Source organism: Bacillus rossius, chromosome 1 (assembly GCF_032445375.1).
Source record: "Bacillus rossius redtenbacheri isolate Brsri chromosome 1, Brsri_v3, whole genome shotgun sequence".
In the NCBI taxonomy this organism is placed as follows: domain Eukaryota; kingdom Metazoa; phylum Arthropoda; class Insecta; order Phasmatodea; family Bacillidae; genus Bacillus; species Bacillus rossius.
Window position 1 is genome coordinate 14,761,282 of NC_086330.1, and position 14,626 is coordinate 14,775,907.

Genomic DNA, 14,626 nt, shown 5'->3' on the forward strand with positions numbered 1-14,626 from the left:
CATCTATTCGCGAAATAACCGCTAAATCATTTAAATTCACTGGTTTACATAAGCGTTCACCCTAATTTACGTATTTTGCTTTCACCCGAAACTCGCGTTACACTTATTTACAGCAATATTATATGCTCTTTATTCATAAAATCTACATTTCATAACCCCATGTGAATTAATATTGTTCTGTTTTCTATTCCACGTAACGTAACCTACGAACAAAAACCAAAACAAACACATCGACGCCTGCTAGATGCGAGTGCGAGCGTAGGCGATAAGCGCCCGAGTTCGAGATAATCGATTTAAGTGTCGATACATTCATGGCAACTGTTTTTTCTGTGCGTAAAAGTGTAGCCGGTGCAGTCTATTAACGATTCTATCCGTTTACCGCGTCAGTGGCCACGCGCATTGTGTTCATGTGTTTACTAAAGGGATGTTCACAATAAAATTATCTCGTGATTGATGAAATACGTGTTTGGGTAAATATGTATTGTACGGATTAGCGCCAAAAAAAATCTTACAAATATGAAATAACTTTCATTATATGCTATCTTACGTCCTCTTTTCAGAACCGCCTGCGGAGATAAAAAATTCCAAATACTTTTGGAGATATGGCCGTTCTTATTTTGCTATACCAGACGTGTGTATTAATTTGACCGTCGCCATTTTATATTTTGCCGTGTGCGCGTGAATGTCTAAATAACAGAAATTTTCCATTAGGTAAGGTTAGTTACATTATAAATACTTCAAAATAAACCGAAATTAAAAATTATATCAATTTATTTTACATGTTGTATAGTTTTAAGTATTTATAATGTAACTGACCTGACCTAACAAAATGGGACAAAGGTAGATTAGGTCAGGTCAGCTACATTATAAATACTTTGAAACTGAAAAGACATTAAAAATAATAAAATTAATTTTATTGGTTGTTTAGTTTTAAAGTATTTATAATGTAGCTGACCTGACCTAACAAACCGGGAAAAAGGATGAACAGAATAAACTCACTTAAGTTTCTTTTTACATGATGTATTCGTTCACGTGAGAGTCCTAAGATCCACATAAAGTTCTGCCATTCCCGATTACACCCGAATATTCACCTTCGGCCAACCTCGGGATTTATTTATTTTTGCGCAGGAAAAATGAATTGAAATATTAAAAGTGGTCGGATAGGTTAGCTACATTAAAACACTTTAAAACCATTTGGATGGTTAGTTAGGTTAGTATAGCTACATTAAAATAAACACAGAAATATTAATAGTGTTGAAAATGCCGAAAGTTGTAAGTGTTTTTGATCGCGCACGTGAATTTGAGAGCGATGGATTTTACGTTTTTGACAAAGTGAACAAAACATTGATGTGTAAATTTTGTAATGTTAAAATAGAGTGGGCTCGCAAAGACACGTGTGTCAAGCATTGCCGCGATGGTACAGTGCACAGACAGAAAAAAGCAGCAGCTGAATCACAAGCCTGCACAAGCAAAAGGCAAATTTCTGTTGGTGACAGCTTTCAGGTGGCAAAAAAGACGAAAGTTGACAAAGAAATTTTTGCCTCATCTTTGACAAAAGCTTTCATGGAAGCGAACATACCATTGGAGAAACTCGGCGATCCTGCAATAAAAAACTTTGTGGAAACTTTTGTTCCTGGTAAGGATGAATATTTGTTTATTATAAATTATTTGTTACGTTCCAAGACCCCATCTAATCTGTTAAAACTTGTTAAAGTTAAAATTGTTTTAAATTTTTTTCCATGTTTATACCGCTAGAGGGCACCATTTGCTTACAGGTGGAGGGCAGTTACCATGTGTAAAAACATTGCGTGAGACGTATGTGCCCAAGATCCAAGAAGCGGCTGAGGAGCAGTGGATTAAATCAATTGAGGGACAAGATATTGTTATTTTGTGTGATGAAACCACTGACAAAAAGGGACAGTGTGTTTTTGTGGTGCTTTTCAAAACATTACAAGCTTCAGACTCACAAATTCTTCTTGTTGCCGGGGTCAAAATTTTAGAGAATTCTAATGCTAGTGAGTGCTCGCGGGCAATATTAGAAGTACTGACAAAATTTAAGGTTGACCATACAAGGGTTGTTGCGGTTGTGTGTGACAGTGCACGCTACATGACAAAGTGTGTGCATTCTTTACAAGTTGTTCTTTCGTCTGAGGGTAGGGACGTCCTTCATGTTCAGTGTTGGAGTCATAAACTGAATCTCATTCAAAATATTTGGCCCCAATCTCTGCCGGAGCTTAACAATTTTGTTAGCAAAACGAAAACAGCATTTATGAACACGCGCAAAAGGAAACACAAGTACTTGTGTTTTCTCAAGCAGCGCTATCCAGAACAAGAAAAGCCTCATGTTCTGTTTCCATCACCAGTCCTTACAAGATGGGGTTCATGGTTTGAGTCGGTGGGTTATGTTAACACATACCTTGACGACTTGGTAACATACCTGAAGTCACTGGAGCTCGAGTCGTCAGAAGCTCTGATGTATTTTCAAACCTTGTCAGTGGAAGAGATTGTAATCATTCAATGTCAGGCTGAATTTCTCGTCAAACATGGGTGTGCTTTGGTTGAGCTGACAAAGCAGCTGGAGGGTTCAAGCTACCCCATGTCCCACTTGATCAGTGGAAAACTCTCAGACTTGTTGAAAAGTTTGCAGCTGGTGAATGATTTTAATTTTGGCTCAAAAACAAATGAGAGTCTAAAGTTGTTGGCAGCTGTTAAACAAGGTTTGGTTAAATCCCAGTTCCAGTCCTGTGGGTTGAGGTGTCACACAAAGTTGATGAAGTTGATTAATGAAGATCTTTCCAAAAATATCTTCCAAAACTTGGGGCAACTGTTTAATCCACGGGAAATAATGTTGAATGATGTTTGCAATGATATGGTCAGGGCAGGAAAATCATTGCCATTTGTTTCAACTGTTTCAGGAAAAGAATTTTTGGAAGGATACTCAGCCTTAAAGGAAATAGTAGTTGAGAAAGTGAAAAAGAGTGAAGGAAGTGTGGATATCATTCCAATTCTGTTGGCCTTGAAACTGGACCATTCAGCTTTTGCATTCAATGCTCTGAAAGCCATTTGGATACCAGTATCAAATGTTGACTCTGAAAGGACATTTTCAGCATATTCCGATGTGTTTTCAGACAAAAGGCGAAGTTTGAAACCTCAAAACGTTGAGCTTATGGTCTCATTGTACTTTGGAAGTAAAACATAACATGTTGAAGAAACTCGGACTAAGTTATACTTACAGTGCTGAATTGTTATTAGCATAAATTTTGCTTCTTGTCTTACATATTGAATAATTTTTGTAATTTTTAACTATTGAAACTGTTGATTTGTAATTTGTATTGTTTTGTGGAAAGCTGGAAAAAAATGTAGGCCTGTCCGATTATATTTGCATTCTATATGACATAATTTTTGTAAGTACAGCGTGTATTTTTTTTTAATTCACACTTCCGAAGTGCAGTTTTTATGACGAAATATAAAAATTTTTATGACGAAATCAAGAAATTTTTATGGCGAAATCTGCTTATTTTATTTACCGTTAAAGTAGGGCTCTACGATATACATCTTAGATAATTTTGCTATCTGCTTACTGTTCATCTGGACGAATCTCAACCAGTTATAAACCCTCAACCAAAGAAGGATCGAATCACAGACAGACCAGCTTAGACAACTTACAAGTCGGCAGCCAATGAACTTGCGTTATTTGCTTGAGTGTACAGGGGTATGTGCAGTCTATCCTGAAGGCCATATAAACCGCGAATTTTGCAGGTCTGTAGTGATTGGTAAGAGAACCGCAGCGCAACGCTCTCGAAAGAAATTTTTTACTTTTCTTACACAAAAATTTCATGTTCCCTCGAAAATGGGTTGTAATATAGAAGTGGTCAAATTAATGGGGTTGAAACAACGGGGTTTTACAGTATTTGTAAAATGTTCTATGAAGGTATAAATATTTATAAATAGCACTGCAGTTAATGTGGTTTGTCTCTCATAGGTCGGCCAACTGAAATTCCAGAGCATGATGTGTACGTGTGCGAAAGTTTGTACGATGAGGCAAGGCGACAGGTGAGGAAGCTGTCGAGAGAAGGACTGAAGAAATATTCGCATAGCAATGCAGTTCTCGAGGATGAAATATATTTTTTCAGGCGTCTCATCAACCCACCCAAGGTAAGTAAACTAACACTGGCTGCTAGTGGAAGAGAAATTACTGTACATTTGTCAGACGTTACAAGATACCTGGTTCATTGTAAAATGTTTAGTCCTGTTATGTATTTATGATTTAATTTTTTTTTATTACAGATTGGAAGTGAATCGGCTCAGCATCAGCCAGATTCAAAGCAACAGGGTTCGAACTTTGATATGGTAAGCTAAACTACTTAGCAAAAAATAGGTATAGGCGTCACTAGGACTATTTCAGAGGGTGAGGGTGCATGTGATTTCAAATAAATAAACATAGAGCTTTATAGCTTATATAAAAATAATAGTATGTACTAATTTACTAATCATTAAAATAATCAATAATATATTATTGTAACAGTTATAATAACAAATTAAGAAATTAATTTTTACAAAAATGCATATGAATAACCCTGTTACTTCTTGCTAATGAAGGTTTTGACTTTGTGACTTTATGTTGCAAACAATCATTGGACGTGTAAGGTTCATAAAAATTGCCATTGGATTGACTTACTATGCAGTTGAATACTTGTCATTATTTTCAGTGAAGAGTGTATCATTGTGAAAGTATGGTGGGTGACCAAAGTTTTAATACAACGAGCTAACAGGATGCACTCACCAAGGCTTTTCTTTTCCGCAGTTCACTCAAACAAAGCACAAATGGGCAACATATCTGGACGGCATCCATCTCCCGACTGTCCCGTGTAGTCTACACAGCCTTCTGCACATCTAGTGTATACTGCAGTATCTTGTCAATTCATGTATTTTGACATCTCAACGGGTGGCCCATGACTTTTTCTGTACTCGTATTATTACAGGCCTAACTTCCATCTTACAAACAATCAGGAAAACTTAAAACAATTATCCAGGCAAACTGGTAGACAGCCGGAAATCACGAAACTTTAGTTTGGTAGACACGGTGATAAACTGATAACACATTAGCTATCACAGCTACCAAGATCCCATTTTTTTAATGTAAACATTTTAGAGGTACATATATTGTGTACACAAAACCAACATTACAATTGGAAGCCAACACTGCTTTCAAATTTGCTTTAACAATGTAACATAGTTTTATCTGCAGTGTATATTCTTTCAGCATACATATTTCAGTTTATGTAAATAGAAAATTTTCATTTAATTGTAAAATTTCTCAGTTACAGAAAACTTGAAAATAATTTTGCAAGTTCAGACTTCATGTTAGTATAATAACTAATCAAGTATATTATTCTTTTTTGAGAATATAAACTTCAGTGCTAGTTAGGTTACTTTTAACAAAATACATATTTGGAATCAAGATGGGCCAAAATGCATCAGTGTGAAAGTCAAACAAAAACAAATAAAGTCAATTAAAACAAAAGTTCTTTTATTTTAAATAATTTTGAGAAAAATTTTGACTAGACTAGCTCTTAAATGGAATAGTTAGTAATATGCTCATATTTTTTTTTTTATTTGGCCATTTGTATTTATGGGGAACCTGTACCTAATATGGTTTCTTTATACAAATGGCCTACTAGCCTTCCCTTTGTAGCATTGCACAATGAGTATGTTATATACATATATATATTTTTTTTGGTCATAAGAATATTGATTAAGAATAACTTTGATATGAAAGATAATAATAATTTAATATGTAGATAAGGGTAATTGTTCAGAGCTGTTAAGAATTGTTATTAATTACTTTGGTTAAATTTCATGGAAAGCCTTAAAATACTTATTTCCTTGAGATACTTAATTATTAATTTGAGGGTTAACTCCAGTTCATAATAATTAATGTTGACATTTGATAATTAATGTCAGTAATTAAAGCAGTATAGATTATAATTTTACAGGACATCATTTTTAAACAAAAGTTTCTAATATGGTATGAATTTCAACTTTGTTTACTAAATTTTGATCATTGTAATTGAATTTTTTGGGTAATTTTATATTCTATTGGATATTGCTAGTGTAATATCTTGAGAATAGTCTGGAAGGTACAGAAGGAAGAGCGGACAGGCGCGACACTCTGGCGCCAGAAAGCTATTTTTCACTTTGTAAATGCGTGTTTGGGATTTACGCGTCACGTTGTACGCACAGCTGTAGCGACCGTCTGGAAGGGTCTCTGGAGGCTACCACTAGCCAGCCAATCAGGGCAACCCCTGGCGTCAAGTGATGTGCCCGTACAAATTTCCTTATATGGTCATGTTTTGGAATTATGTGCGCTGATTGGTCAGTTGGCCCACGGGGTTGCCTACCTTGTTTTCACCTTTACAAGGGAAGGTAATCTCGTCGACCAAGTCACTTGTTGTTCGATCGTCACCGAACTCGGTCGCGTCGTCGGCAAGTCGCAAGACAAATGAAAAATTACTAAGGGACAATTTAACGCCTAGGGGCTGGGGCCAGGTCGTATTTTTTAACTTAAGTTCATTGTTTTTCGGACTAGAAACTAGAAATTTAGGCCCTAGGCGTCGGCATCGGCCCGACTTCGTGAGATTACGGTCCGCGATCGACGGTACCTTGAGTTAGGTAATTAACCAAGGGAAATTACTAAGTTTTTTTTTTCTTTGGCGAGTGACAAGACTCCTCGACAATCAACGGCAAGATGTATGGTGCTGTGGTATGTATTTGGACCTCATCCTATCAAAATTCAAAGACATCGTTAAAATTCGTATAAGAAAAGACAAAAACTGTGCAAGTAACGAAGTTTTTCTAACTAAATTCATTTGTAAAATTGTGTATTGAGGCCATGTAAAAATGAGAAAAAACATTTTTTTTTTTAATGAAATAAACAAAGATAATTTAATAAATCTTTTATTTCCAAATAACGCAGAACCATAGTAATGAAAAATTCCTCAGGAACATTGTTTGTTTTGTTTTGTTACGTTTCTATGTGTGCTTAGCCGGGCAAAAACATACAACGTAACACCTTTTATCCTAACATTCGTATCTGCATTTATCCACACATACTATTCTTGGCTTGTGTACATGAGCTCTATAATGTGTTAGTCTAAGAAAAAAAAAATTTCAAACCTTACGTAAGCCATTCAGTGAAAGGTATTTATCTTGTAATCCGTCGCCAATCGAACCGCTCCCATTTCAAATTTTCGGGGTAAATTCAGGTTGTTTACATTGGTCGCCAAATCGCATTACTGTGCAGCCGGTGTTTTCAATCTGCTCCGGGGTTTATCATTTGTGTCGGTTTTCATTTCACTACAGTGGTTTCTGTTCTCTAGCGGATTAAAATTCACATTTGCACGTTTGGTATTCCCGTTGAAACTACATCGACGTTCGATGACCCGGAAAAATCGCCAGCCCGGCCCGGCACTGTGCCGAATGTGCTGTATTCAAGATCCTTTCACTAGGGCCTAGGGGGGCCCTTCAGCTACGGGCTGTGGGACGGGTCGGGAAGCTGTGGTTTTTGGGTAGCCATTCCTTGTTTGGTGCCACAGGATGCCTCTCCGTTGTCCAAGATTGCTGTGGACCCCGACCTGCTGGAGGACTCGCTTGACGGCGGGCCGCCTTCCATGGGCTCGGGCGACATCCCCTCGCAGTCCTCCGCGACGCCCCTGTCTTCCAAAAAGGTGTGTGATCTCGGACGCAGAGGTATGTGTTTCCGTGTTGCGCTGTCTTGCCGGTAGCTGCTGGAACATAGGAGATTGACAGTTGTCTGTAGCTGTTAAGTTGGTTTGTTTGTAAATGCTTTGTTTCGTTTTTTTAGTTCCGAACTGTAGTAGGTAAATAAACTTTGTACTTTTTTTTAGGGATTTTCCTAATCACTATTTTTTTTAAGCTTGATAACACACAAGTATTTTCAGAAGTATCTCAAAAGGGTTTTTGATAATGTTCTTAAATAACCTGTTTTGAAGGTGCTATGAATGTTTCCATCCCGGTTTTTTTTATACTATCACTCGGACTATTTAATTTAAGCTTGCTTAACTATATCTCTTTTTTTTTTTCACAGCCTAAAAATGCTTGTGTTGTCTATCTGGAAAACATTGTGTATTGTTTTATTTTTTATAATTTTTGTATATGTGGTTCCTTTTTGTGTAAGCTGTACTGTTTTAATTTTTTTTGCATACGTAATTTTCTGTAGTTTGATGTTGAAAGATGTCATGGTCATTTCCTTTTCTTTTCAGTTTGGTTTCTTGTAATATGTATGCGTTTGGCATTTTGTTATTATATTTTTACTTTAAAGAACCCTGTGATACTGAATTTCATTGAATATATTTATTGAACAATATACTTCTCTAATTATTAAGAAATGCACAACTAGAGCATTTTTATTAATTATCGGGTGAATTATGCAAAGTGACGTGAATGCTTTTACAGCCCCATTAACTCAAAGATTACTTAAAAAAGAAAAATCAATTTTTTTAAGTTAGTAAAGCATGAAAAAAATTAGTTACATTTCCTATGATGTGAAAGTAAAATACTGATTGTTGTTACTTAATTTATATTCTAAATGTTTTGAACAAAAAAAAATTATTCTGATTTTACATCGTAATTACTGACAAAATTCTTGAACTGTATTGTCACTTAATGTCCCGCCATTTTACACAGTGTGGTATGGGGAGTTAAATTGCCGTTTTGAACAACTTCCTGTCGAAAATCAAGTGGACTATGAAACAGTATCAAAACAATTAAGCTGCTTGCGGCATGCTGCTCCTATGTTATTTTGGCTGTAAAGTTAGTGTTTTTAAGTATTGTCTGTTTATAACCACCATTACTGCCTATTTTAATGTCATGTAGGTTTTTACTTTCCAAACTTTGAACAAGTTTTATTTTGCAAAATTTTAGAACATTTTTAAAGTCCAATTATCTTCATTCATTGTTTGGTTTGTTTGCTCCATGCTTTATATGTAGAGTACGTAGTTTATTACATTTTGAATGCCCTTTTGTTATTTTTTATTTGCTGGTTGTGATTTTTTTTTTAATTGTAAAATAAATAGTACTGTCCTCTTTCTAGACTTTCAGCATAATAATTTTTTTGCGATAAAGAACAACGTAATTTGGGCTTCAGTCTCCGGTGATTTCCCTAAATAAAATTTTGGCAGAAACAATGCAGCTTTCATGGAAATTTGGGTATAATGCGCAATAATGAAAGAATTAGTCAGTTGATTTGTGGAACCAAGATTGTTGCTTAGTTATTCCTCTACTCATTGCCTCGTTGCCTGTTTTATGAACTATAGGAAAACTTATGTTTATTTCTTAGAAACTACAGAATGCCAAGAAATTGGTCACAGGCTACCTATTGTACTCGAGTGACGTACGCAGAGCTATTGCTGCCAACCACCCCGACTCTACCTTTGGCGAGATCAGCCGCATCGTTGGTAATGAAGTAAGCTCCCTGTCACTGGATTCATGGTTGATGAACTGAGTTTGAGTTATTTACCGTCAGTAAGTGGGCCGTCTACCGGAGCAGGCAAAGTGGTGTGCGTAGCAACAGTCTTTGTAACAGTTCTCATTTAATCCGCCTTGACGCGTTCATTGGGCCTAGGAAAACCTTAGAATAAGATCTTGATTGATTATTTTGTCGTTTAGTTCCCCTCTAGACGTAAATTTAATCGGAAGTTTGAGATCAAAGCAAAATGTTTGATGTTGTGATGAGTATTTTCTTCACTAACTGAGCATTGCATAGCTTGTGATCTAGTATTTACTGTTGTTTCTGCTCAATTTTTCATTCCTCGCTCGCAAGTCGGCACGCTGGAGCACTCTGCCCACGGGGGCAGCCACGCCATGGCCCGCGGTAGACGGCCCCCTCGGCTGGGGTCGCAGGGGGGGGCGGGAGCGATAACCACGCCCACGTTGTTTTAGTGGCGCCACCTGCCGGCGCAGGAGAAGCAGGCGTGGGAGGAGCGAGCCGCCAGAATAAACGAGGAGCAGGCTGCCAAGGCAGACTTGGACCGGTGTCCCAGCCCGGCCTCCAGTTACTTTCCCGTCCCGCAGGGCCCGCCTGTCGAGAACCACGTCTTCGAGTGCCTCTGGGACAGCTGCGACTGGCAGTTCGAAGACATTGCCGACTGCTTCGACCACGCCGCCGCCGAACCGCACGGCCATGTGTTCACTCATTTCGCATCCGTGCCGTCCCAAGGTATGCTGCAGTTTGGCACCTAGCAGGTTACTATCTTCCGAACCATAGCACAATTTTTTAACAGTTTTACTTTTTGCAACCATTGTTATTCTGTCCTAAATAACCTATTTTTGTGACCTTTTTATCACAGAAAAAGGAGTGCTGCTTACATTCAGTGAATTCAGTAGATTCTTAAACCAACCTAGTTATTAATTTTCTTAAGATTTGGCTTATTAAAGATGATCCTACAGTTGCAAACTGATCTACATTTGTAATACGTACGAATAGAGCATGTAATTTCGTAAGAGGGCAATTCAGGATGTGGCACAAGACGTATATATAGGGCCCCCTGAACATGGTAAATAAAATTTTCAGATTTCGTCATTAAAAATTAGCAAAAGCGGTGTTAAAATTCATTTAAAAACCCAAAAGCGGTGCTAAAATTCACTTAAAAACACAAAAGCGGTGCTAAAACTTAAAAAAAAAAAAAAAAATGTGTGTGTTACTGTAAATGTATCTGAAATTATTTAAGTTAAATAATTTTACTTGAACCTACTCATTACTGAATACCCTAAACAAATAGGTTGCATATAATATTTATATGACAAACTTTTGATTTAGACACTGATTATTAGTTCGTTCCCATAAACTAATCTGGAAAACTATTAATCCCTTTAACAAAATCGGGGATGCACCACAACGCCGACAGCTAGAAAACTGCTGTGTATCACAATGCCGAAATACACTAACACCGAAAAATGTCATTGCAGGGCTGCCACAAAGGTTAGGTTAGGTAAGGTAAGGTTTGATTGTGGTATTTCAGCGTTAAGGTACATTTAAGAAACACACACAAATTCATTCAGTTGTTATTTCGGCGTTATAGTATTTCGCCGTTGTGGTAATGACCCAACAAAATCTATAAAACACTGTTGACCAACTAATCATCATCGTCACACCATTCGAAAATGAATGTTTGTTTACATTTTTCCGCTTTTTGGCGCGATTTAAAATGCTTGTGCCTGGTTTGCCCGATAATCTGCTTGATACTACGACGCTGTTCAACTATATGCCAGCGCCCCCGGCTGACGTGATATGGCCACTCACGTATGGCTGTTCCAAACACCGTTCGCCCAATCATTTGCTTGCTTTTGTATTTATCCTGTGTTGCTGTTCCAAGCTGACGTTAGTGCCGCGAGCGATGTGCGTACGCTTTAAAACTTCGCCTGTTTGTCTTATCTATCCAAACATTATGCCGGAAAGGAAAATAAACGCCGTAGCTCTGCGTATTTTTACAGTATATTTTTGGGTTTAACATTATAACGTGAGCGTGTGTAAGCTTTTGTTTACTTTAATGCATTTATGATTAATGTTCAGTGGCGGCCATGTTGCGATGTTTGTTTGCCAGTGACGAGACAATTCTTTTACCCAGTATTTAAATTTCGCGTTTTAATACTAAATTTTGTGTAAAAACGCTGTGTTATGGCGATTTCACGTAAAAACTGTATTTAACGGTGATTTCGCATTTATCGTCGTTTAATCGCAATCGCGAAAAGAACAGGCCCCTACGTATATAGTAAAGGCCAAACAACTGTAATGTTAGGTTAGAGAGCTGGTAATCACAGACACATACTGTGTAAAGTGTTGCTCGTATTTATTTCAGAAAGAGACAGAGCATTTAAATTATCAAAGTTTAACCTCTCCTTATTTAAGGATGAAGCAGGCAAATACGGTAGACTCCCGATTATCCGGGTGCGAGTTTTCCTGTTTGCGGATTAACCATGCCATATTTCACTTTCATGAATCATAAAAACAAAAATAATATTTGACGTTCTATTTTCATGCGCGCACAATGGTGAAGACACTTGTTTGCCATTAAATACAATGCAGTGAGTTAGTAATGCAATGAATTAATAATGTGACAAATTAACAAAAATATTTTGCTCTTTCCTCAATAGCTATTCTCTTCCTTCATCCCAATATTATTTCTGACAACGGCCAAGTGTTCAGCAAACGTTTATACTCCGCCATCCTGCTTATCAACAGCAGCTCTGAAGAGAAAATCAGAAGCTTTCAGGGCTAGTTTACATTAACAGGTTAATCTTTCTAATGAAAGTTTATGAATTTTAAATTCTTATTAGAACTGAAATCTATATTTTTTGTAACAATAACATTATTTAGTATTTGTAACTCAGAAATGTTGGTAGCACCTAAGTAGGAAAAATGAATGTATTTAAATAGATATTAGTACTATAAATTAGTTTTAACGGGAGTAGTGTCTTGATTAAAATCGTTACACTTACGTGATTAGGAAACGAATTATTTTGATTAAAATACTCTCTTAATGAAAAAAAAAAGTGTTTAACTAGCGCTGTTTTGATTAGCGCTCTGTTTTACTGGAACGAATTAGGGCATTACTTTGTGTTAGTAATTACAGTAAAAGTCCGTTATAACGTAGATTTATAACGGCGCCAAAAGTTTATGTTATAGCGAATTTTCGTTATAGCCAAAATTTAAAAAAAAATCTTATTTTTGTAGTATTTATAAATATATTATTTTCTCGCTTGTTTTAACTATAGAAATTCACAACAAAAGTAAAGGAAATATACATGAAACTTACTAAAATAACATTTTTAAGCTATATCAGCACTTGCCGACTACGAAATATGAGACCGCATGGCCGTGATAAGGCCGTCACGCACATCGTGGCTAAACGCACAGCCGTTTCTTTACATGGAGACGGGCGGGTGGGGTCACGCAAGGTCATGCCGGCCGCTTCCTGTCGCTTTGACCGCAGCTGGTTTGCTGGAGACATGTGCGCTAAGCTGATGATATCGGGTGGATATTTGCGTAGTTTTGAATACAAAAAAAATTTAAAAATCTCTAATTACGTTCGACAACCATACAAATTATATAAAATAATTTTTCCGACAATTGTTCAGTAACACAAAAATAATCACTCGTACAGATCCTTGGAAAATAACACAAAATTAAAAATCACTTTTTAAAAAACGGATAAATTTTCGTTTGCCTTGATTTCACTAGACTTTCGGAAAAAATAAACGACTGGACCTCTTGGAAGTTCATCAAATCTTTCGTCGAAGCATTTGTATGCTGATGAAAATGACTGATTGTGTCAAGTGCCTCCATCATTGACGTTTTCGACGGAACAGATACGTCACTTGGTTCGTCGTCATTATTGTCATCATCTTCAGATGCCGCTTCGTTTTGATTAGAAGAGACGAGCTCGACAAGTTCCGTGTTCGTCAACTCCCCGCACGCTTACGGTTATGATGCAAGTATGAGACAAGTTATGCTCATTTACGGTCTACAGTCGGCGTGATTCTAAATAAGTAATGCTCGCAGCGGGGCCCTGTCCTGCTTTTGTCACCGCGAGGCAACCTAAGCTCACTGTGGGGCCCCACCTTGTGTGATGTTGCCAAGACAGCCACATCATGCGCGTTGTTTCATTTGCCGGATGCGTGGAATTGTGCGAAGCTGTTTTTCATTTATTAAGGAAATTGCAGATGTTTTCTCATTGTTTTAGAGCAAAATTACAGTTGTGTAATCTATCGCTATAGCGAAAATGAGCCCAAACTGCATTCGTTATTTCCGAAATTTTTATCCTACGCAGCATATGCAAAACTGACGGTGCCGATGGCAATTATCGTTATAGCAGACTTTACGTTATAGACCGTATATGCTACAACGGAGTTTCACTGTATATCAAAATAAAATAATAGTAACCTGTTTATGTCATCTAAGGAGTAAATTTTTAACTATGTATGACAATCGTTCTTTTCAATAAAGCAGTCTGTTGCGAATATCCAACGAGTCTTAATAGGTTATGGGCTACTCCCAAATTTATCAGTTATTAGAAGTTAAAATAGATAAATTGTGCTTGTTGATTCGCGGAAACATGAACTCGAACTACATCGTTAGTGTGCCGAAGTTAAAAGGTAGGGAGAATTACGATGAGTGGTGTTTTGCGGCTGAAAACTTACTGGGTTTGGATGGCATGGACAATTACATCAAACCAACAGCCGGTTTCGAAATCAAGCCAGCGGAAGATGCAAAAACGAAGGCAAAACTAATATTGACAATTGATCCCAGTTTGTACGTGCATATCAGAAAAACGGAAAGTTCAGCGGCATTATGGACTAAGTTGAAGACCATGTTTGACAACTCCAGTTTCTCGAGGAAGATAACCTTACTTCGACATTTGATTTCAATAAGATTGGATAATTGTGACTCGATGGCTACCTACATCACACAAATCGTCGAAATAGCTCAACGGTTAAATGGCACAGGATTTACAATAACCGATGTATGGGTGGGATCATTATTATTAGCAGGTTTGTCTGATCATTATTCTCCTATGATTATGGCCATAGAATATTCGGGTATTTTGAT

General features: G+C 37.1%; 1 protein-coding gene across 29 annotated transcripts in view; it reads left to right on the top strand.

Moving 5' to 3' along the window:
- LOC134532555 (protein polybromo-1) overlaps positions 1-14,626 on the top strand; it is a 100,503-nt gene that overhangs the window by 64,070 nt on the left and 21,807 nt on the right. For 9 of the 29 annotated variants that reach the window (XM_063369174.1, XM_063369217.1, XM_063369156.1 and 6 more), the window contains exons 26-30: positions 3,983-4,155; positions 4,288-4,350; positions 7,596-7,727; positions 9,359-9,484; positions 9,961-10,237. In XM_063369174.1, the coding sequence (XP_063225244.1) occupies positions 3,983-4,155; positions 4,288-4,350; positions 7,596-7,727; positions 9,359-9,484; positions 9,961-10,237 (771 nt within the window). Of the gene's footprint in view, positions 1-1,775; positions 4,156-4,287; positions 4,351-7,595; positions 7,728-9,358; positions 9,485-9,960; positions 10,238-14,626 lie in introns of those variants that run through there. The other 20 variants (XM_063369076.1, XM_063369110.1, XM_063369093.1 and 17 more) reach the window with 4 other exon arrangements.